General features: G+C 39.8%; 1 protein-coding gene across 3 annotated transcripts in view; it reads left to right on the top strand.

Moving 5' to 3' along the window:
* BICC1 (BicC family RNA binding protein 1) overlaps nt 1-25,386 on the top strand; it is a 354,730-nt gene that overhangs the window by 250,257 nt on the left and 79,087 nt on the right. For all 3 annotated transcript variants that reach the window (XM_073596315.1, XM_073596317.1, XM_073596316.1), the window contains exons 4-5: nt 15,050-15,129; nt 20,677-20,835. In XM_073596315.1, the coding sequence (XP_073452416.1) occupies nt 15,050-15,129; nt 20,677-20,835 (239 nt within the window). The remainder of the gene's footprint in view (nt 1-15,049; nt 15,130-20,676; nt 20,836-25,386) is intronic.

Below are 25,386 nucleotides of genomic sequence, written 5' to 3'. Positions count from 1 at the left end.
TGCAGTTAGCGCCCAAATGCAGGTAAATGGCTTTATTTCCTGGCAAAGAGCCTTTGAATCACTGGTCGAAGAGGAGTGAACTCAGGCACAGGAGGTCATACCGAAGGTCTCTCTCTCATCCTCTTAGCGTCTGACTCAATTATTTATTTTACATCGGGTTCATTATACCCCACAAAAGCTGTTATGCTTGGGGAAAATCCATAACACCATTATGTCCTTGTTGTACCTTAGATAATGGTTCTCTTCATATGCTTTGGCGATGCCCCAAACTTCATCGTTATTGGGAAAAGGTGTTCACAACTTTAAAGGTTGTAGGGGACCCTAAATTTGCACTTCTTGGAATAGACCCAGAGGTAGTACTCCCAGTTGAGAAAGTAAGCATATAAATGGGTTAACAATGGGTGATTAGTGATAAGGACTAGGCATTGGATGACACTTGGTGTCTAGATCAGCATAAACAATAGCAAGGTCACCTAAAGTGCAGCAGTGAGCAGTAATAAAGCTTAATTTAATGAACGCAGGAAATGTACTGCCAAAGTGCACTAATGGGGACTATGCTAGGCCTAGACTGACTGGTTGTGTACTGTCTGTAGAAATGAAGAAAAGGGGAAAAGGTAACAAAGGGGACTTGCAACATGGTTTCACTGGAAGGGCAGTCCTTTATGCTGTTCTAATGCCGGCCACCGTTGGGGAGGCTTTTATAAAGCGTTGGTGCACTTAACAGCAGTTTCAATAAACCAACATGCTGTATAGGCGCAGTAAAGGTGCGGTCCTGCCTCCAGTAACTCAGTCCCTGCTAGTACAATAAGCCCCCCAAATCCCTGTGGTGTGGCGGCTGTGATTTCTGGCTGTAGAAAGGGGGCTCCCCTCAGTCTCTCCATAGAATGCCTCCATGGGTTAAGCAGTGGGAAGTAGAGAGTGAGACGATTCTGTGGTCTCCCCGTGGAAACAGTGCAGATGAAATTGCTGGTGTCTGTGCTGCCTTGGGTGTCTCCAGTGGTCTGACCTGTCAGCATGTAGCAGATGTGCTCTCATCACTTCCCTTGGCGCCAAGAGGATGTAGCTAGCTATACAGTCTCAGTAAAGCAGCCCCACTGCTCCTCCTTGCCCCAGTGTCTCTTTTAAATTATTTTAAAGTGTCCATAAGCCCCACAATAGGGCTTACTTTCTGGACTTAAAATCCCATGATCCTCAGTGGTCTGCATAGGATTCCATAGGCTTTTCTGGCTATAGTTCGGCTATAGATAGTGCAACATGACATTCAGCATAACAGCAGAAAGTAAAAGTAAATGGATTGTAAGGAGGGAGATGTTTTCCTCCTTCATTTTTCTGTAGTCCAGCACCTGGCTACACTTGCCTGAAGAGATGAGTTTTGGGGGATCACCTAAAGGTAGACAGAGGTGGAGATAGCCATGCAGGTTAGGGTAGGGAGTTCGAGGGTAGAACGAGGCTGGAAATAAATGCAGTAACAAAAAATGCCAAAGGTGTGAATGGATGTGCTTTTACACTGATGCTTTCAAGCACCCACGCAAACCCGCACATGTATGATTGGCTCCCCTAAACAGCTCTAGGAATGCATGGTTGCACATGTTAACAGCAATGCACTAAAGCATTGGTGTATATCTGAATAAAAATGTATACTGTCATTCAGTTCTATGGCCAGCTGTATGCACCATCTGTGGCACCTAAGCCAGGAAAAAAACACCAGCATTTTACACTAATGCATGTTTTCTAGGTTTTTTTTTTGCCTATCACAGCCTGCGTGCGTGAGGCCTTTATTTTCCTCTTTCACCTCTCTTCCTGTCACACCATATTTTCGCAGCAGTCCCACAAGCGCACTTTTTTTGCAAAAAAATACACTATTTTGAATTTAAAATTAAGACAACAGTAAAGTTAGCCCAATTTTTTTTTTTATATTGGTAAAGATAATGTTACGCTGAGAAAATTGATACCCAACATGTCACGCTTCAAAATTGCGCCTGCTCGTGGAATGGTGACAAAATTTTACCCCTAAAAATCTCCATAGGCGATGTTTAAACATTTCTACAGGTTACCAGTTTTGAGTTTGAGGAGGTCTAGGGCTAGAATTTTTGCTCTCGCTCTAACGATCGTGGCGATACCTCACATGTGTGATATGAACACAGTTTTCATATGCGGGCGCTACTTGCGTATATGCATCCCTTGTAATAGAAAAAAAGCATGACAGGGCCTCAAAAAGACCTCAGATCTCATTTACACAAAAATGCAATAAAAAAAAGTCACTTGGAAAAAAAAAAAAGCGGGGGCCATCATAACCCTGGTATTCAGCATCAAAGTACTGACGTATGGGTACGTTGTTTAGCGCAAAGTGATTAAAGTGTTACTAAACCCAGTAATATGAAAATAGTTCATCTGCCCCCCCACAGTGTGGACAAGTTGAGGACTACATCTAAAGCAACGTTGTTTTTTTTTTTTTTTTTTTTTTTTTACATTTTCCAATGGAAAAATATCAGGCTTTGATGTATTAAAACCCAGAATACACAATTTATAGAACATTCTTTGAGGAAGCTCCCATGCTTTGGGTGGCAACAGATACAACCACACAAGTTTCTGGGAAGTGGCGATCAGTTTATTAGTGTAGCGGCAGTAAACCCCCATACCTTTTCATCGGCGTTCAGTGACAGCATTTATTACCTTGAACTTTTTTGTATTTAATGGCTGCCATAAATACCCCTTCTTCCCTTTTTATATGTACAATAGCAACAATAAATACCCCCCTTCCTAATAATGTGCAGTGGTGGAAATAAGTACCTCCCCCCCAAATAGTTTGCAATGGCAACAAGAAATATTTTTCTTTTCATTGGTGTTCAGTGCAAAAAATAAAGAAAAAACCTCCATTGGTGTCATCCAACACCATATACAGCCCTTAATCCACAACATTAACCCAACATCACCGGTATGATTGGAAAATAGTAATAATATTGACCTAACAAGTAGGATATATGTTAATACCTCAGGTGTTCCATTGGCCTACCTCTAGCAACTAGGAATGGTCACTGTAAAAGTAATGAAACAGTGGTTCTCTTCTGGTAGGGTCACTGTGGTGCATCAGTGGCATTGTCAAAAGTTGCTCTGCCCTCTTGTCATATATAGGGTTAGATTTGGTGGATCCATGGCATAGGCATGTCCCTGGTTTTATATTTTGAAATATGTTGACTATCAGATAAGGGTTCTTTATTGATGAGAGGCAGTGGCATTTGCAGTGATGACATTACATGAAGTAAACAGTTGGACTGTGCAATTTAAAGTTGAATTCTGGACTATACAAATATTGAGGCATGTATTGGTGTCCTTTGTGTATTTCTTTCAGATATGCGTAGTAATTCGGCATGGAACAACTCCTGCCACTTTTCAGTAATTTCTTGTAATAATGACTGGTCACGTTGCATTTTAGTGTCGTGGTTGTGTCTCTGCCCCCCTGTAATTTTCTGCAGGCATCTTTGAGTGTGTGGTCCTGTCTACAGCTTTTTTTTTTTCATGTCTGCACAAGCTATGTGGTCAGCACTATGATGATTTGTCTTTTATGATATTTAGGTTTGCAAAGGCATTTGGTGCACACAAATTGTATTTATATAATTTGTGACTACTGATGAATTTATTTAGAGGAAAGTGTCTCTGGAATTATGTTTTAAAACTCCAGGCAGATATAAAAGATACACACAAGTTACTGCAGTTCTGTGTTCATTAGTAAATCACTAAGAATCTTTTTCAGTTTTCTTGCAGTTAAATATATAAACATTTTTTGCATCAAAATGTAATTCAAGCCAAAATCTCATGCCTTCATATGTTACTTTAAGGCTTGGTTCATACCTCTGAATGTGGCTGCGGGAATGGCAGCAATACCTGCAACAACCTGCAGTGAAAACAGGCTACTCTTTGAAAATGCTTGGGCTGCCATTCATTCTGAATGGCAGCCCCACACATGTAAAATTGCAGTGCAGGAACCGCAGGGAAATCGCATGGTCAAAACAATCCAATTTCCCTGCAGGCTGCGTTTTGAAAAAGGCGCATGTACCTTTTTCTGGGAGAAATGCAGGCATGGCAGTCGATTTAAATTAATGGGCTGCTGTGCCTGTGCAAATGCTGCCTGCACAGATGCGCAATTGCAAACCTAGGGTAAAGGAAAGAAGTGTGGAGGCTAGGTTTGGACTTGTGGCTAGGCATGGCCTGTAGAGGCAACAGTGTCCTTCCCAAGTTATTGGCAAAGGTGGGAAACTTGCTTCAACATGCAAATGTTACTGCTGCAAAGCTCGCTAAAGCAAGGCCCAAGCACATTTAGTTAGGTGGTTGAAAAGGCCGAAGGGTTGTTTACCTTATTGCTTTCTCTGCATTAAGGTAAAAAAACCTTCTGTGATCAGCAGAAGGGTTTTTTTTTTTTTTTTTTATTTGTGTACCTTTTTAGAATCACTTTACGGCGATTTCCGCAGTCATTGGGGTTTATTTACTAAAGCTGGAGAGTGCAGCATAAGCCTCACTTCTGCATAGAAACCAATCGGCTCCCAGATTTTATTGCTAAAACTTAATTGATCAAGCTGAGGTTAGAAGCTGATTTTTTTCTATGCAGAAGTGAGCCTGATTTTGCACTCTAGCTATAATAAACCCCATTGTCTTATATTATAAAGCGAGTATGATTTATGATGTGCAGCTGATTGTTCAATTTTACTAAAATGCTTAAGGCCCCTTTCACACGGGACGGATCCGTGTTGATCCGCCCCGTGTTTATCCACTGCTCAGCGGGGATCGCTCCGTTTTCCCCAGCTGAGCAGGCAGATGACAGGGCGGGACCCGCACACTGTGCAGGGACCGCCCTGTCAGATCTCCGCTCTCCCCTATGGTGGAACATGGACCGTCTGTCCGTGTTCCTCCGATCCGCTCTGCAGACGGATAGAAAAATAGGATTTTCTTCCGTCCGCAGAATCGGACGAGAGCGGAGCCGGACAACATCGGGTGTTAGCGGATGTACATCCGCTGACACCCGCTATCCCATAGGGATGCATGTATGTCCGTATTTCATCCGAAAACGGATGGATGAAATACGGACATACTGTCCGCATGTGTGAAAGGGGCCTTAGGCCCCTTTCACACGGGACGGATCCGTGTTGATCCGCCCCGTGTTTATCCGCTGCTCAGCGGGGATCGCTCCGTTTTCCCCAGCTGAGCAGGCAGATGACAGGGTGGGACCCGCACACTGTGCAGGGACCGCCCTGTCAGATCTCCGCTCTCCCCTATGGGGGATCGGAGGAACACGGACCGTCTGTCCGTGTTCATCCGATCCGCTCTGCAGACGGATAGAAAAATAGGATTTTCTTCCGTCCGCAGAATCGGACGAGAGCGGAGCCGGACAACATCGGGTGTTAGTGGATGTACATCCGCTGACACCCGCTATCCCATAGGGATGCATGTATGTCCGTATTTCATCCGAAAGGGGCCTAAAGTGCATCTTAACCAAAACTTGTCTTATAGATTTGGATAGATCAGGAAATGCTGTAGAATCCTTGTTATGTATATATTGCCGGTTTTGTTTCTGATGCAGAGATTTACCCTCTTTCTTAATCCGGGTGACCATTATTGGTGGGACAGAAAGTGATCGAAAATCTAATGTTGGAAGATCATTGCTGTGGAAAGGACTTGATGGCAATGGGGAGAAGATTTCTATACTTAAAGTGAAGTTGTGTCCATAGTGCTGCACTGCAAAGAAAAAAATTAAATAAACTTTAATATTTTAAATTTGGGAATTGAGGAGAAAGCTCCCAAGTGGAACAAAGAAAGCAAAAAAAAAAAAAAACAGGCTTGGACTCTAACCATTCCGTGCTTTAGCAAAATCTAAAGTAAAAGAGAAAACATTTTTTGTCTAGAGATTCATTTTAAAAGGATGGAGTACATTAATGTATATAGTTAAAAAGCTGGCAGAACCCCAGTTAGCATTAATCAGATGGAGGTCATTAGTCCGTAGAATAGTACTCTGGACGCACCAAAGTTAAACATTCCATCTGTGAACCAGAATTTTTACTAATAAGTAAACACTGTTATCTTGATCTTTCCTGTTAAAGTCAACTCAAAACATTGTTTTACCACTATACCATTTAGCTGAATTTTATAATAACCTACCTGGAAAGAGCCTTGTTGTAATCCTTCTAGACAGATAAATGTAATGAAGGAAATGTGGTAAGGCACACATGGTTTTTAAACCTAATTTGAGATGTACAGAAATTTAATACTTAAGGCTGGCCATACATGTTCAATTATCTTTTACTGTACAATTTTCGTTTTAGATTTACCTTAAATGATGTAGTGCAAGGGCCTAAATATACAGATAACAATCAGCGCAAACAATTGTAACCAATCCCTAAGTTGCAAGCTGAACACTACAGGTAATCACATATGCCTGAAAACATAACTGAAAAAAAGGAGGGTAAGTGCAGCGCAATATAAATTCTCCTATAGGCAATCTGGGCCAGTCCACTAATAATATTCAGCGATATAGAAAATAATCTTGCAAGCAGTATCCTGTTGCGCTTACCGAAGGAAGTGGACCCCTGCACAGCAGGGGTCAAACTCAGCTGCATCCCCTGAGGGATGATGTTACTCCTTAGAGATGTCACTGGAGATGCACACTGCAGTTGAAGGATCCAAATATCCAAAGGAATGAGCCAGCCATCCAACACAGATAACCCCAGGGATGTGAAATGCAAAATTCCAATGAAGACCACTCCCAATGTAGAAAAAAATGAAGAAACTCTTCTAAGAGTAATCCATTTAATGGTAAAAAATGCAGTCAAATATTATAAAAAACAGATGCTCATCAGCGTTGTAGGTATCAAAGTTTAAAAAGTCAGACTGCAATGCAGTACCGACACACAGTCCGGCAGCGGGTGACGTCCGCAATGTAGCTCCTCCCCCCGTATGCGGCGTTACGTCCTATTGGACTCCGTCAATGAGGTGTACAGCAGACTTTTTTTCCCAAAAGTCCGACGGACCTAGGAATAAAACATGTTTCAAATCTTTCCGACGGACTCGAGTCCGGTCGAAAAATCCACTCGTCTGTATGCTAGTCCGTCGGACTAAAACACATGCTAGGGCAGCTATTGGTTACTGGCTATCAACTTCCTTATTTTAGTCCGGTCGTACCTCATCACGTACGAATCCGTCGGACTTTGGTGTGATCGTGTGTGTCCAAGTCCGTTCGTTTGAAAGTCCGGTGGACCTACGCTGCAAAGTCCTTTGGAAAGACTGTCGAAACTAGTCCGTCAAAGTCTGCTCGTGTGGACGCGGCATAAAGCTTCATGTTTTTTTGTTTTGTTTTTTTTAATAACAAACATATCATACTTACCTCCACTGTGCAGCTTGTTTTGCACAGTGCAGTCCGGAACATCCTCTTATGGGGTTCCTTGGTGGCTCTCGCAACTCCTCCCGGCATTAGATAACCCCCTGGGAGAGGCACTCTCCCGGGGGGGTTACTTTGCGGGTGCACTCCCAAGTCATTCATTGGACATCCATAGAAGCTGAATATATGACTCCGCCCCGCCCCCGACACTCGGGTCATTGGATTTGATTGACGCTAGCGGGAGCCAATGGCTGCGCTGCTATCAATCCATCCAATCAGGACCCTAGACACCGGCTTTTGCTGGTGTGCACGTCCCCAGGACGAGATGAAGGGGGTACAGGTAAGTAAAACGGGGGGCTCAGGGGGGCTGCAGCATTACAGGAGGTTTCTCACCTCAATGCATGGAATGCATAGAGGTGAAAAACATTGAAGGTTTACAACCCCTTTCATTCTTTAGAGCTTGATGTCTGGCCATAGTAGAACAGCTGAAACCATTACTTTTACTTTTCAGATCTATCATTCAGTTATCCTGGGCTAATTAGGGGGGGGGGGGGGGGGTGTGTGTGTGGTTTTTAAATTTTTTTTTTTTTTTTATGCTTCGAAAAACTTTGGCTCTGGTGATAATTGGCCAGAGTTATTGGAAATTAGACTCTTTCTATGAACATATGAAATAAGGCATATGAAATATATATAATTTGGTTTTTAGAAAGACCTTTCTCCCCCTGAGGGCATAGCCTTTCTTTATTCATCTCTACTGTAAGCGATGAATTGCATGCATGATTTTTATTCCCCTAGCTTTCCCGCTGCAAATCTTCAGTGCTGGCATAGTCTTGTCCACATTCAGCCCCTGTGCTTGGTCATTTGGCCTGAAGTCACATGACCAAATGCATGGGGAAATGTAACTGCACCTGCTGTACTACTACACTCTGCTGTCCTGACCTGAAAATCTCAGTGCTTTTCTCTCAATGACTTCTACTATATTGTAAGCGCCTGGAGAAAAGACTAATACCATTTTATTACAGTCTTGTTTTTACTACTGTATATTAGAGCTGCACGATTAATCGTTAAAGAATCAAGATCGTGATCCTCCCCCCTTCTGATCTTAAAAAAGCATTTCCTCGATTCAGTGCAGAGAGGTCTCTGCTCAAGCCGACAGCTGTAAAAAAAAAAAACACAAAAAAACAGGCAGCCTTCCAAGTTTATCACAACATCACTAAAGAGAAACATTGTAAAATATAGTTTTTAGATCAAAGGGATGAACTTCTGTCTGTAAATAAAATCAACTTAACCACTTAAAGACTAAACCTTTTTCGACACTTGTTACTTACACACTTCATCAGTATTTTTTGAATAGAACCCCCAAACAATATATGTATATATGTATGTGTGTGTGTGTGTGTGTGTGTGTGTGTATATATATATATATATATATATATATATATATATATATATATATATATATATATATATATATATATAATATATATTTAGCAGAGACCCTAGAGAATAAAATGGTGGTTGTTGCAATATTTTATGTCAAACTGTATTTGCGCAGCAGTCTTTCAAACGCAATTTTTTTGGGAAAAAATATACTTTAATGAATTAAGAAAAAGCAAACAGTAAAGTTAGCCCAATTTTTTTGTATAATGTGAAGGATGATGAGACATTGTGAGAATCGTGTAAGAATCGTGATCTTTATTCTAAGCAAAAAAATTTTGATTCTCATTTTAGCCAGAATCGTGCAGCTCTGTCTACATGATGATGGTACTGGCAAGCAAATTGCTGTTGAAAGGCAGCCCTATATAACCCTCCCTCTACCCAACTGGCCTTCCTTTTTTGTTTTCAGTTTTTTTTTTTTCAGTGATTTCACAAAAGAATTCCACACCGCTGCTCGAGCTTGTCACTACATAGCAAAGCTGTACTCTTACCCTGATTGACGAAAGATTGCAGGACCTCTGGGAAAATCCAGTCTGAAGCCTTGTGTAGAGCGTAAGGCTGATTGGGCTGAAAAAACAAGTTCTACCTTACAGTTGGGAACCACATTTTAAAGTTCATACCACTGACTTTACCACAGTAAGTCAAGGCTGACTAAACTAAGCACAGACATCATCCACTCTATGCTTTTTCTTACACTGTGCTTCTTCTTCAGCCATTCTACTAGGACCACTGCTGCTCCTGCTTTTGAAACTTCATACAGATTATCAGATCTCTGGTCTGTTCCACTTCCTGCCTACAGTGACTTTGCTCACCTCTGGCCACCAATGGCCCTCATTAGCACCAACTACTAGGGTTTTTGAGTATGCAGGGCCTTGCCTCACTGTGGGCCTATAGTTGATTTTCACCATGCAGTGAAGCATGTCTTATTGGGAGAGATCAAGCCGCCTCCTCTCTGTCCACTTTGGACTTTATGCTTGCAGCAGCTCTAAGCACACTCCTACACTATCCCACATAGTCTAGTTCTGGCCTATCTGAGCCTCCAATGCACACCATGTCCAATGCCCCTGATTCAAAGTCCTCACAGTCTACCCCTAGAGAGGCTGTTTTTGGTCATTTACGGGTACTTATTTAGTTTGCCATTGTAAAATGGGAAATTAGAGATCCCTCTATTATATAGGGAATAAAGATTATCGCAATATAAAAGAAAAAGCTGCGCTATCAAGTAAAACAAACTGAAACTGAAAACAACTACAGCTGCTAGCACACAACAAACCAAGTCCCAAATGATGTGAAAATAAAGTGCAGCGCTAACCTATATGTGGAAAAGTAAACTACTGTGTAACTTTATATATCTGTAATCAAGTGGCAAAGGGCAAAAATACAATAGCATACTGCGTATGTACAAATTAATGTCTCTAGACAGTGTGACACACTCAAAAGTCAATAAACAGTGAAAACAGGAGGTCTTCTCCCAAGCAAGGGAGTATCAGTGTCTCGGAGGGGCTATGGACACTCGTGTAGGAGGCGACCACAGGTTGCAATAACACTCCAATCTTCAAGAAAAAAGGTGGGTACTCTTACCAGATCCGTGGGACGCATCTGCCATATAGCAGTGCGTCAGTAAGGCAAAGGGGGTGGTCATCCAGGATATCCAACCAGATGATGTCTTCAGGGCCAGCTACCTCAGCTTCCCACATTGCTATTTTATGCTTTTTATCTGTTCGTGATCACCTACATTTTGTACTATTTTTTGGACTATTAAACCTCATTTTGATCTACACTATGTAGAGTCCCTTTTTCTTTTCCTCCATGGGCCCACCAAGAACCATCTGCTTCTGATCAATCTGTTCCAGTACCGGAGATCAGGTGTATTGGAGTTCCACTGCCTGTCCAGGACAACCACCCCTCCATTGGTGGTCGTGACCCTGAAGACATCATCTGGTTGGATATCCTGGATGACCACCACCTTTGCCTTACTGACGCACTGCTATATGGCAGATGCGTCCCACGGATCTGGTAAGAGTACCCACCTTTTTTCTTGAAGATTGGAGTGTTATTGCAACCTGTGGTCGCCTCCTACACGAGTGTCCATAGCCCCTCCGAGACACTGATACTCCCCTGCTTGGGAGAAGACCTCCTGTTTTCACTGTTTGACTTTTGAGTGTGTCACACTGTCTAGAGACATTAATTTGTACATTCGCAGTATGCTATTGTATTTTTGCCCTTTGTCACTTGATTACAGATATATAAAGTTACACAGTAGTTTACTTTTCCACATATAGGTTAGCGCTGCACTTTATTTTCACACAATAAAGATTATCGGAATCCTTTAATAAAAAGACCTAAAATCCCATCTGAATATTTTAAATGTATTTATTATTGCTACTCTGTACATAGTACTGTACATGTTTTTCTCATGAACCATTATTGCTTGGAATATTTGTCCCTTAGGGATATTTACAATAGAACCCAGGCCCTAGATGTTGTTCATTTTAGCCCTGTTGTGGTTATACAGATTAGATTGATGAAATTGTGACCAGAACAAACCATTTCTACTGGAAATAAACATATTTCATTTAGCTGGACTTTTCTATTCCATTGCAGTAGTATACTCGTTCTTCACTGGTCTACTTGTTTTCTAGAGTTGCTCTTTGCATTAGCATTTGAAAGGCCTGTCTGCCAAATTGTTTTGGGTTATTGAATCCTGTATCAATGTAACAACCAGAAAGGGGACATTTTAAAAACTGAATTGGGCATTGGTAGCCGTCTTTTCCTGTACAAATTTTCTTGAACGTGAGGCTAATAATGTCCATTACAGCAAGATATTTTTGGCTTTTTATAGGGGTAATGTATGCGAGTTGAGCCTCTTGCTGCAAAATTCTGTGTTGTGCATTTCCTCCATTAGGGTGTGCATGTATGAGGCTGCAAATGGCTCATAGAAAGGGTGCTACTGGGAATTAAGAAACACCTTGGTAACTATTTCACAGCATTAGGTTCAGGGTTATCCATAAAATTGGTAGGGATTTATTTAACAAGCCGTACAGCCTACATTCCCTCAGCAGGTAGACAGAGCCTGCAAAATGAGTTTAAATACAAGAGTTTGGTTTCCATAAGGAGGGCATGTCTTTCGCTATGCAGTTGTGTGTTATACAAGGCTAGCCTCACTGTAGATTTTCTTTGAAACAGAACATGCACAAAAGTTTGAAAGCATTTGTAATAACTTCTTGTGTTTTGACATCTAGGTGATTTAGCCTCTATGCAAGCCTTTGAAACTTTTGCTGGCTGCGTCAAATGTCTATACATCCCTATATTCTTCTCCTGGCAGAAAGGATCTCTGTTCTTTAAACACAAGTGGAAATAGCATGTCCCTTTGTACATGTTCCCAATACATCTGAGACTAAATTACTTCAAATGGCCGATCATGTAAAGAATACACAAAGTCATTTTAAAACCTGCACTTTAAGCCCATGATATGAATAATTCACGTTTAGGTTCTTGCTATTTAAAAATTCCACTTCTGCTTTTCATTAGGGCTAAATGTCTTCGAAAGGATTCATTCTGACCTATTACATTTTTATGCCATTTTATGGCTCGGCACTGTGTGCTTGAAACTGGTATGCAGAACTAAAGTATTATATTCATTTCATGTCTCTTCAGAATTACTTGTACATTAACCAGTGCTGCTTTTGCTAAAACACACTTTACCCTGGGTTTGTATTTGGGTTTTATTTTAAAAATCTCATGAAAATTGTTTTTTTGGATATTTTGATGTTTTTTGTGTTGTATAATGCACTGTATATATTGGCATATACATTGACATAATTGCAATTTCAGGTTTAAGCATTTTAGAATGGATTTTTAATAAATTCTATAAAATTTCAAATTTATCCAAATCATTTAGTTTTGAGAAATATCTGAAAGATGAGCAACATCTATCAAATTGAGAATACATAATTGGTCAAACAAACATTCTGACTTGCTGAAATTTTGTCTTTTTTTAATTGACCAGATTCACACTTATGTTAGAATGATGTAGAAATGTAAACATATGACACAGTTATTGTAATTTTGTCATTGTTGGGGTTAGTAGTTGGTCTTTCTTTCTTTCTTTCTTTCTTTCTTTCTTTCTTTCTTTCTTTCTTTCTTTCTTTCTTTCTTTCTTTCTTTCTTTCTTTCTTTCTTTCTTTCTTTCTTTCTTTCTTTCTTTCTTTCTTTCTTTCTTTCTTTCTTTCTTTCTTTCTTTCTTTCTTTCTTTCGTTTCGGTTTGCTTTACTTTTTTTTTTTTTTTTTGCCTTTTTTAATGATTTATTCTGTTTATGTTCAGTTGTCAGATCATGTTTAGACCATGCTGAAGAGGTGTAGAGTCTTGCTCGTATATAAGCTGTGTGGAATTGGGCATAAGCAAATTAAAACTATTAAGGGGCTCTATGTTGTTGAGCCACAGGCTCTTGTTCATAACCTGTTCAATCATCCACAGAAACCACTACAATCAGTGTACATTTTATTAATATATACATATACAAGCTGTTCCCAATCTGGTGTTATAAACACATTTTTACAGTTGTTGGAATATACTTCTAAACTCCATTTTTAAAACTGGGAATGGACTATTTTTTTGTAGGAATTTGAAGCGGCTTAACCGCAACCTCAGTTACCCTTAACATAGCTACTACATTGGTTTTATTTTACTTTGTGTGTATGTGTATATAGGGGTTTGTGTGTGTGTCATATTTTGCTGCGTGCTTTGAGGCATGAGTGTCTAACTGAAATTGTGCCATAGACTTTTAAGTTTCCTACTCTAAAATTCAATAATTGGGTACATTTGGTTAATCAAGTTTATGTGTAGTCAATACTTTTTTATCGACTAGAGAAAGGTTAAAAACTTTTTTTTTTTAATGCTTTGTGTCCTGCTAGGGAGATTTCTCTCCACTTCCTGTCATGGGAACACAACAAAGTGAGAGAATCTCCCAAACCTTGTGGGAATTGCCATCATAGTTGTCGCAAGAATATTTGTCCCCTTGGAAGATTTCCCCTCACCTTTTGCTCTCGTACTGACTCTAAAATTTCGAATTTCACCTTGCCTCTCTGTGACAATGGTTAAAGTGGATGTAAACCCTCACAAATACCCAGTGAAGTGAACAGCCTCAGATGATACACAGAGACTAAACAAATCTCCCTACATAAGTTTTACATGTATATTTGCTGTCTTCATCTGTGTATATCCTTTAGAAAGTGCTCTTCCTGTTAACATTTTTCTCTTCCTGGTTAGCACTGGGAGTGGATTATTGGCATGCAGCCAAGACAGCTGATTGGAGGAAAGGCACACACCCCCTCTCCTCATAGGCAAAGGGAGAAAGGAATGTGCAGAGGCCTGCTCTTAGACGGCAAGCTGACTGTTAATCTATTTATAGCAACCTCCCCTGACAAACACTTCTATCTACCGTCTCGGAGAACGTGTGAGAACTTAGGCTGATAACAGAGCTACGGAGGAGACAGCTACGGGACATAGTGCTTTGGAGAGAGATAAGAAAACACTTCAGATATATGTGCCCAGCTCAAATTTCATGAATCAGGTTTACATCCACTTTAATATGGATCATAGATCAATCTCACCAATGAGGGCACAAAAATAAAAAAAGGCAAATGATCAAACACTTCCACACTCTATCCAAAGTGAATAAATAAAAACAAATCCTATACATTTTAATGATCTTGTTGGGAACCTCAATCTGGCAATTTGGGATCGCGGGCAGAATTGGGACGATTCCAAATCGTGCTACAATAGTGGCAAAACGCACCACGTGTGTTTGGATGTCATTGATTTTTAATGGCACTTCAAATGCGGTGCAGTTTTGCCACCAGAAAAATCTTGTTTACCAAAAGAAGCTCCCGGTTCCCAAATCGCCAGATGTGAACATGGCCTAAGAATAGTGTTTACTCTGCAATTGCTGACCTCTTTGAGAAATTCTAGCTCTCTTGCTGTATCTGGTTATAAGTCTTTGAGTCGCCGTGTCAGCGTGCAGCTAGCATTAACAAGTAATTCTCCTCATCTGTCTCTGACACAGATGTATTAAAACCATTAGTTTACCATGAAAGCCACAGAGTTAGCATTTTTAAAACTAGATTTCAAGTTTTACTGAAAGCTGTTTGTAATTGCTGTAGGCTATTCTGTATTATTAAATATTTTCAGTCAACACCAACTAATTTCTTTGCCCACAGCCTCTTAATTGCAATTTATTTTATTTGTAGATCCCCACATTAAAGTATCTGGCAAGAGAGAGAATGTAAAAGAAGCAAAGGAACGAATAATGTCTGTTTTGGATACAAAGGTAAGGTAAAGTGATTGTAAAGCTTACTTTTTTATTTTATTTTATTTTTTTTAAAGCAGAGCTCAACCCAAAAGAGGAAGCTCCACTTGTTTGCTTCCTCCACCCCCCCCCCCCCCACACCTCCTTTCTGCTGCCACATTTGGCACCTTGGAGGGAGGAGCAGGCACCTTTTTTTTTTTAACAGGTACCCATCCCTACTTCCAGGAGACCTCGCTGTGGCGAGTTCCCCCAAAGGTTTGGCCCCCTCCTCCTTCCACCGTCGCTGGGCCATTCAGAAAGCGCAGTGTGCTACGTGCACCAATGACACTACCAAACTTCTAATTCACTCCCTGGTTATCTCTTGCCTTGACTAATGCTACTCACTCCTCATTGGATTACCTTTACATACACTATCCTCCCTTCAGTCCATAATGAATGCTGCTGCAAGTCTCATCCACCTTACCAACCATTCAGTGTCCTCCACCCCTCTCTAACAATCCCTCCACTGGCTTCCACTCACCCAACGAATAAAATTCAAAGTACTAACCATAATTTACAAAGCCACCCACAACTCTTCCCCCAGCTACATCACAAACCTAGTCTCAAAATACCAACCAAGCCTCTCTCTTCGGTCCTCCAAAGACCTCCTGCTCTGTAGCTCCCTTGTCACCTCCTCCCATGCTCACCTCCAGGATTTCTCTAGAGCTTCTTCCTTCCTTTGGAACACCCTACCCCAATTTGTCCGACTGTCCCCTAATCAATCCATCTTTAGATGATCCATGAAAACCTTTCTCTTTAAAGAAGCTTATCCTGCTTCTAACTAATACACTGTTTTACTTTCTCCATCAACTCATCCCCCACAGCTATTACCTTTTTTGTATCAATTCACCCTCCCTCCTAGATTGTAAGCTCTAACAAGGAGGGTCCTCTGATTCCTCTTGTACCAAATTGTACTGTAACTGTAATGTCTGCCTTCATTTTGTTAATCGCTACGCAAACTGTTGGCGCTATATGAACAACAGAAAGGAGAAAGAAACGGGACTTTGTGTGAGGCATGTCACTGAATGGATACCTTATCGTTCATAAAATTATTTATTAACAAATCACGTTATACAGTGTGTCAATCTGTAATACAGGGTACAATGTACTATGATACACTTGTATGAATGTATAATTGTTATACAAAATAAAATACAATACAACATAATTAGCATTACAGTTACATAAAAACACTCATCCATTCATGAAAATTCAACGAACGTGATCGATTACTCATGATGAGCCAAACTTGTCTAGTCATCAGTTCGATGTAACTCGACGCACGTTTCATGGCTCATGCCAATCTTTAGGAGTAAAATGCTCTGAAATTAAATCCGTAATATCTATAAATATAGGATATCCTTTAAGTGGAGAAAAATCTCTCAGCATAAAGGTGTGTAAGTTACAATACGGCCCAATGGTGTCCAAAGGAAGACTGGACTGGGATGATCATCTCCCCCGGGGCTGAGGTGAGGAGTCCCATCCAGACCAGAGACAGCAGCCAGGTGAAGACCAGGCGACCATGTCACGACCATGTGAATCTGGTGTATGCTTAACAGTCCACACTGCTCTGCATGGGTATAAAAGTGAAACCATGTGTGAAGTAATTAAGTATTAATAGGATGAGCCTATACCTGTGAGTAAATGAAGTGATGAATGGTGATGATTGCTGTGATGATATGAAGCGTGTTAGCTATAAAAAAAAAACTACAAAGAAATTATGTATGCATGTACCTGCAAAGAATGGAACAAACAACAAAACCACCATGTAATGGTGGACTGTGTGATGTAGAACTAAAATGAACCCAAAAAGAAAATGTTGTAGTGACTGTGAGTCAGACTCAATTACCTTGTGTGTGGTTCTGTGGCCATAGGCTTGCCTGGTGATGAATGATCCTGCTTGTGCGAATGGTCCATGTGAAATAGTCAGCTGGCCAGCCTGAGCAGCTTATATCCCCAGCAAGGGGCAGGTCCCCACCAACACCATGAGCCCCAATTGGATGGAAAGAGGGAATCTGCTCAATGCTCAGGCATGTTAATGCACTGAGCAGGGCATCCAATCATGATGCCGATGCATAGTAGGCAATCCCCCGCCCCCAACCTGTTGCCGCTATATAAATCCTGTATAATAATGTGCAGTAGGGGATCAGCTGCAGTGTTAATTTTGTCGACTAAAACCGACTAAAACATTTTAGTCAACTAACTTACTAAATACTACTAAAACTAAAACAACTGAGATGACTAAAATATGACTAAAACTAAAATGGCATTTTAGTCAAGACTAAATTGGGACTAAAACTAAAATGGCATTTTAGTCAAAAGACTAAAACTAAATTGAAATTTGATGTCAAAATTAACACTGGTCTGTAGTGCATGTTCATACCTCAATAACATAAATAATAACGTATTCAATTTTTCACTCCAGCAGTATATAATGAGTTTGGAAATTGTAGAGAAATGCTTAAATAATGCATTATAATTTAACTACACCCTTTAGATTTTAGATGACTAAAATGAGTTTTAGTTGACTAAAATGTGGGGCATTTTAGTCAACTAAAATGTCCTAAAGATTTAGTCGACTAAATTCAACTAAAACTATTACAGAAGACTAAAATGGGACTAAAATGCCATTTTAGTCCTAAGACTAAAACTAAATTGAGATTTGCTGCCAAAATTAACACTGATCAGCTGTACTGGCCTCCCATACAAGTGATGGCGGCAGCAGCACCCGAAACCTGTTTGAAAAATCGTCTGGGGTGCCAACATTGTGGGATCCCTGGACAGGTAAGTGTCCTAATATTAAAAGTCAGCAGCTACAGTATTTGTAGCTGCTGACTTTTATTTATTTTTTTTTTGGGGGGGGGGGGGGGGGTGGAGCTCCGCTTTAAATAAACATCTTATACTTGCCTGCTCTGTTCCAGGTATTGCACAGAGCGGCTCTGAACCTCCTCCTCTTGGGTCCACCACCAGTGTTCTGGGCTCCGCCTCTTCTCAGTGCACCATCATAGGATGCCACTTGCTCCCAAGGTGGGCTGTGTGTGTCTACTGACACACGCAGAATGGCTCAGCACTGCTCTCTGCTCACAGAATTTGACAGCAGCAGGAGCCAATGGCTCCGGCTGCTGCCTCTGTAAGCAGAGAAAGAAAGAGGAGAGCCACTGCACAGGGGCACAGCACTGGATCAGGATTGTTAAAATGCATGTGTATATATTGGTTTTCCATATATTTTGATAACTGTTTCTAAACTAAATATTATCATTGTAGCTTCCTGGAGTTTGTACTAATCTCCTATTCTATGAAAAACTATGAAAGTAGTTTTCTAAAAAAAAAAAATAAAAAAAAAATTACAATTGATTCTCGATTTGTATCTTTTTGCTTTCAGAGCTCAAAAGTGTAAGCTTAAATTTACACAAAAACATACAAATTGTCAGATACACTCTTCACCCCCCCCCTCCCCCCCCCCCCTCCACCTCCCCCCCCCCCTCCACCTCCCCCCCCCCCCCCTCCACCTGCATGGCTCAATCCCAAGTTTCAATTGGAGACATCATTGCTGAAAGAAGACCACTAATGCTGTGCTGTTTTTAGAAAACCCTCAGGGCCCGTCCACTCCAAAATATGGTGCTGGAAACTTGTGTTCTGTCCGCATTTTGAGCATCGCATTCAAAACACATTGCAGTTCATGCACTACTTTTAGTGCGGTTTGGCGTGATTTCATCCCATTTAAATGAATGGACTGAAATCGCATTGCACAGGAACACACAAGCGCATTCCTGTGCACTTCATGGTGTGAACTAGCCCTCAGTGTATTTGAAAACATTCCTCACAGAATAACCTTTATAATTTTTATACAATCTTTGCTCTTGCAAATAAACATTTAATTATCAGTTTAAAAACGTAAACTTAAAGACCGACAGAAAAATAATATAGACTCGCCCCACCAAACTGTTTGCAGTGAAGTGGTTTATACTATTCATTAGGTTAGTTACGTCTCAGAATTTTAATTAAAAAAAAAAGTGTCACCCATATAGTTTTTGATTTGGATGTTACCTCACTGTATTGTGTAACTGCAGTGTCTTTATTGTTTAGTAATCCAAGGAATCCTTTAACTAAAACTTTAAATTTAAGGTTTATAGCATTAACATGTATGTGGTATATACATTAAACTCTTAATTATACATGTATGTGTTTTTAAAACCAGAATTATGCCTGTCGAGGTGTTAACAGAAACAGGTTGGCCATTTTATTTATTTAATACAGGTATTTATATAGTGCTGACAATTTACCCAGTTTACATCAGTCACGGCTCTCGAGGCGCTTACACTCTAATGCCCTGTACACACGGTCGGATTTTCCGATGGAAAATGTGTGATAGGACCTTGTTGTCGGAAATTCTGACCATGTGTAGGCTCCATCACACATTTTCCATCGGATTTTCCGACACACAAAGTTTGAGAGCAGGATATAAAATTTTCCGACAACAACGTTGTCGGAAACTCCGATTGTGTGTACACAAATCCGATGGACAAAGTGCCATGCATGCTCAGAATAAATAAAGAGATGAAAGCTATTGGCCACTGCCCCGTTTATAGTCCTGATGTACGTGTTTTACGTCACCGCGTTTAGAAAAATCGGATTTTCCAACAACTTTGTGTGACCGTGTGTATGCAAGACAAGTTTGAGCCAACATCCTAGGATTTTGTTGTCGGAATGTCCGAACAAAGTCCGACCGTGTGTACGGGGCATAAGATGCTGGTCTTAAATACAAATACTAGGATTAGTTTAGACAGGAGCATATTAACCTACTAGCATGTCTTTGGATTTTGGGAGGAAACCAGCATACCTAGAGGAAAGTCATGCAAGCACAGGGAGAACATGCAGATCGTGTCCTCACTACAGGATTCAAAGCGGGGCTCTACTGTTGCAAGTTTTATGATTAGAATTTGCATGTGCCATAGCTATGTATGGCAAAAGCCATGATCCCCAGAGCTCATGTCTGTCCTGGGACAGATAGACAATCTAAAATGCCAACATAAAAGCTTCCCTTGGTTTTAGTATGTAGGCAAACAGAGCTTTTGTATCCCTATGCTGTTTAACATTGCTGCCAGCAGAAGACTAAGGCAAGGGGAGACCCTAGATGTTGGCCTAGAGGGCACACCTTAAGACGCAATTCTCACCTTCCCTAGTGGCAGGAAAGGCTTGGAAAGTTGGAGTTTACTTCTTTGTCAGAATTCTCAGTTTTCCTGTTAATAGATGGTTTGTCACATCTGATTAATCATGTGCGTATTATGGTAAATATGATGCCATATATAGTGTATATTAAAATATAGCAGTTGCCACATGACAATTTTGTTATTCATTGAAGTATTGTCCACCTGATTTGTGTTTTTTTTTTTTTTTTTTTTTTTTCTATCTTAGAATTCTAACCTGTACTGCTTTCATCTGATATATACAATTGTTTGTTTACAATATATGATAAATTGTACTGTAAACCTGTGGTTGATTGTCAGGAAATTACTTGTTTTCCACTAGAGTAACCGTGTCACATTGAAGATGGACGTTTCTCACACAGAGCATTCGCATGTCATTGGTAAAGGAGGGAACAACATCAAGAAAGTGATGGAAGAAACTGGCTGCCACATCCATTTTCCGGACTCCAACAGGAATAATCAGGCTGAGAAAAGCAACCAGGTACACAACTTTTACTATAATTGTGTGGTTGTAACATTCCCACATAACCTTTATAAAATGTAATTGTTTTGTTTTTAGGTATTATAACATTTAAGACCAATTTCCTCTTAAACAATTCATTCAATATTACTAATAGATCCAGGTATTGCCTTCTGAGAATCAGATTGCTGTGGGCAACAAATCTGGATTGGAATTTGCCAAAACTGGAGCAGACAGAATCTGGAGAAACCTGTATATGGCAAACATCTTCCATCTTTGATTTTCAAAACTTAACAAGCTGAAGGTGAAAGGAAGCTGATTGCCATGAACAGCTTCTACTAAGATTTTTTTTTCTGTCTCAGTATTAATAAATGTACCTTTTTGTATTTAAACCAAGGGCAATTCTAGTTCACTTACCTTGTTCACCCTTCTCCCTAAGCTGTAATATTTTTGTTGCAATATATTTAGCTGTAATGTATTTTTTTTCTGGAGATCTTCATAATTTTAAACTTGCTTGGAGCTGCAGAGTCTCTTTAGCCCTGCATTGCAGTCCCCCACACATGCATAGCTGGACTGTTATACAGGTAAGTATATTACTTTATGCAAAAGCTCATCACAGGAAGGGGGCCACTTAGGATATCTGTACTAAAAGTGCCATAGCATTCCAACCCACATATGAAAATCGTGATGTTTAGGTCTACCTTAGGCCGTGTGAACTAGCTCTTCCGACCTACTTTGCTCACTTAGTTGAGGGGGGAATTTGTCACGTGCATGTGCCAACTTTCAGTCTTTCAGGCATGTTTTCATGCCCATCATTCTTTGGTAGATCTCTTCCCATCCATCGCTTTTCTAAAAGTGCTCCTAATGGGATCCATTGTCTCTGTACTTGTGAAAATGTATATTTTCTGTATTCTTGATTAACAACGATTAGTAGCAGGAAACCTTGAAATCCTATCCATGGTCCTTTTATTAGTATGTCACAAATAAGAAAATGTTTAAGAAAGATATTTTAGCCTAATGTGTGTGTGTTTTTGTTTTACATAACAGAATTTGCAAATTTATAAGACCTATGATGCCTATACATAAGTTCTTATTTGAGAAATGTTTGCATTTTCTCTAATATTCAGGACTGACTGTAATTTTTATTTTAAAAAACACTGCTGGCAGTGATTAGTAGGCACCTAGCAGTATCTGCACATATCTGAGCAGTTTTCAGCACCCTTGCTCTACGCAAATTCTTAACTGACTAAGCACCATTCTAGTAGCATCTTAAATGTAGATGGTAATGGTGCATAATCAACGGTACAACAAAAAAAGACACATTGATAAAGCATAGCAATTTGCTTTATGAATGTGCTAAGCACTCCTCTGATTTTGGAATTCTTAAACCAGCTGAGTGAGTACTATTGAATGAAGGTGGAAAAAATGGGAGAGCCAAGTCGCACGAACTGGCAAAGTCTTGTGACTGGCTTCTCTCCAGACATGGCATTCTCTCTGCTGTGTTAAACAGGTAGAACTGTGTTGAAAGCCATAGGATCCACACTGCAGCATGCCATTTTGCAAATGTCCTGTAACATGCAGGCCACCGTATGGAATACCATTGTAACGCACACTGCAAGGTTTTTTTTTTTTTTTAATTTCTAGACTTGGGCTTTAACTGAGCCTGTGCTTTTTCTATACTGGGGCATAGTAATGGGTTCACATTAGGGCATTTACTTTAAGTTCTTGATCTCCCCTAAGGGTGGGGAAGGTGACATGCAAGGGGCACTGGAAACTGGCCAATGCATGCACCAAGTGGCTGTGCCTAATCCTGGCTAGTGGTACTGAGCACTGCATTGTGAGGGTCAGGAGCATCACTGTGTTTTTCCCATACACAAAAATGTCAGTTCTCAAACAACCTAGCAATATAAAAATGCAAAGAGGGGAATTACAAAGTGGTTAGTTCTTCCTATAAACAGTCTTCAAATAAAAAAATTTAAAAAAGCTTATTTAAAAAAATTTGCATAATTTATTTTACTACTTATTGTGAGTAGTGGTTTCTGAATTAATCATCTTGCCAGAAGTCTTCTGGTGCTACTCTGGTTTAACATGCTTCAAACCCACAAACATGTGAAAACATAACCACAGATTAATGGCTGTGTAGCACAGCTTGAGACACTGTTTCGTTTTGTTGAGATAATGGTGGTTTCTCTTCTTTGTGAGTGCTGAATGTTATTAAATAAAACAAAAGTTCCCACTGATTGCAGACAAAATAACACTTTTTACCTCCTAATTAAGAAAAGCGCAGAAGTTCAACTTTTTTCCCCTGAGCTAAACAGACTGTCCCAGACTGAGGTGTGGTCTGCTTACAAATCTGTTCTCAATAAGCAGCTCCCTAACTGAAGCAGGTTTTGTTCTTATCTGGCATCGATAAACATAGTTTGTCAGTGGTGACAACATTAGACCAGACCATACAATGTTTTCAGGTCACTGAACATGATTGATGTTTTGTATTTGCTGCTACATTGTGTTTTCCTAAGGGACATCATAAATAAAAAATATTTCCAGTAAAATAATTTAACTTATTTCATAGATTCAATATTAACTGTAATGTACTGTACATCTTAATAGGCCATAAACCTTAAAGAAAACTTATCAATTTATAGCTTATGCAGGAATCTGAATATTTAGTCTTTGTTATAACGGTACAGGCTGCATTTATAGTTCTTTTTAAGCTGTCATGTATGGGAGAGGCGATGGCTGACTGACCTTCGATTTGTACATATTTTTAATTTTCCAGCTTCCTTTTAACAGCATAGAAGCAAGGGAACTACCACTGTTATAAACAGTTCCTAAACAGTGAGCGCAGAATGACAAAAAAAAGCAACAATGAATGACATTTAAAAAAAAAAATTTACACGAAAAACGATATATGTTTATAAGGCAAGACAGTCCAATATATTTTTATACTCTTTATTGCATATCAAAAACATGCATAATAAAAATTACATTCACAATTTTCTACATTTAATCATTCTGTTCATCTACTCTATCTCTCTCTAGTCCCTTCCATACTACACCATTTACTCCAAATTTTCTGATATATCTGTAGGTTCCCCTACTTTCATACATAACTTTTTCATATGCTATGATATGGTTAACTGCATTCATCCATTCTCTGATAGGAGTTATAACTTGCATCCATCTCTTTGCAATTTGCTTTCGAGCCTGAAAAGGTTTTTTTGCAAAAAGATCTTTTACATGTCTTGACCATTCTAAATCATTCAACACCCCCAACAAGCATACTTCAGGGGTACAAGGCACCGGTCTTAATCATTTCAGATATTTTTTTTATTACTTGACTCCAATATCCCATTACCTCCCTACATGACCAAATCAAATGGCAGAAATCCGCCTCATCCTGATGAAATCGCAAACATTCTGATGTTGGCCTTATACCCATTTTATATAGTCTAATACAGCTAAGATATATCTGCATTATAAACAATTGTGTCATCTTGTTATCTATTGGCGATACCAATAAATGCGAGGAGCATATCTCCTCTTATTTCTTGTCTGTCATTTCTGGGATCATACGCTGCCATTTGTCACTTGCTTTCAATGGTTCCTGCCTATTTTAGCTTGTAATAGAAACAAGTACACTATTGATATCAGTTCCTTCGGCCCTTGCGACTTCAGAATTCCTATAGGGGGTATTTTGATATCTTAAAATTCTGCTTGCCAAATTGTGCCTGCAAGGCATGTCTTAGTTTGAAATATTTATAAAAATGTTTATGCGCTATATCCTGTTTGTTCAGGTATTCAAATGTTTGCATAGTTTCGTGTTCATACAACTGCTCTAATACGATCACACCTTTCTGTTTCTAGAAGTTTCCATCTCAGCTGTTCAAATGCTGGATTATTCCAGATGGGAATTTCCTGGGGAATATCCCTAAACCCTACTATTTGTTTCTTTACACACCACTCATGCCATTGTAAACGTGGAAATCTTAATTTTGGGTAACCTTGCTGATTGTGCCTCCAGTCTTGCCACTAAATCTTCTACCTGAAGTATTTCCAATAGGTATTTTTCCACTCCTGCTCTTTCCTGTCTTATCCGTGTCTGTAGTTATTTTAACTGCCCTGCCAGGTAATATAAATATATATATCTGGAATTGCCATCCCTGCTTCATTATTCGGTCGTTGTAATGTTTTAAGTTTGAATCTACTTATTAGCCCATATCAATTTTATAAATTGCGATTTAACTTTTTAAATATGGATTTTGGTTTAACTACTGAAGAATGTGAGAATATACGTATAAACATTTGGGAAACACTGTTATACGTTTATTCTTCCTGCCACTGAATGTGGTAGCTTTGACCATATTCTCAACTTGCGTTTAATTTGTTCCAATAGAGGATTTACATTCATTGCCAGCGCTTCCTCGGGATCCAACGGAATTTGAATACCCAAATATTTAAATGAATCCACTATCTTCAACAAGGGAAATTACTCCACACTTCTCTGCATATCATGTCCAAGTGGCATTAAAACATATTTCTGCCAATTGATTTTTAATCCTGAATATTTTC

The sequence above is a fragment of the Aquarana catesbeiana genome, linkage group LG08, assembly GCF_042186555.1.
Source record: "Aquarana catesbeiana isolate 2022-GZ linkage group LG08, ASM4218655v1, whole genome shotgun sequence".
Taxonomy (NCBI): Eukaryota; Metazoa; Chordata; class Amphibia; order Anura; family Ranidae; genus Aquarana; species Aquarana catesbeiana.
Note: the sequence above shows the minus strand (reverse complement) of the source record. Positions and strands in the feature narration are given on the sequence as shown.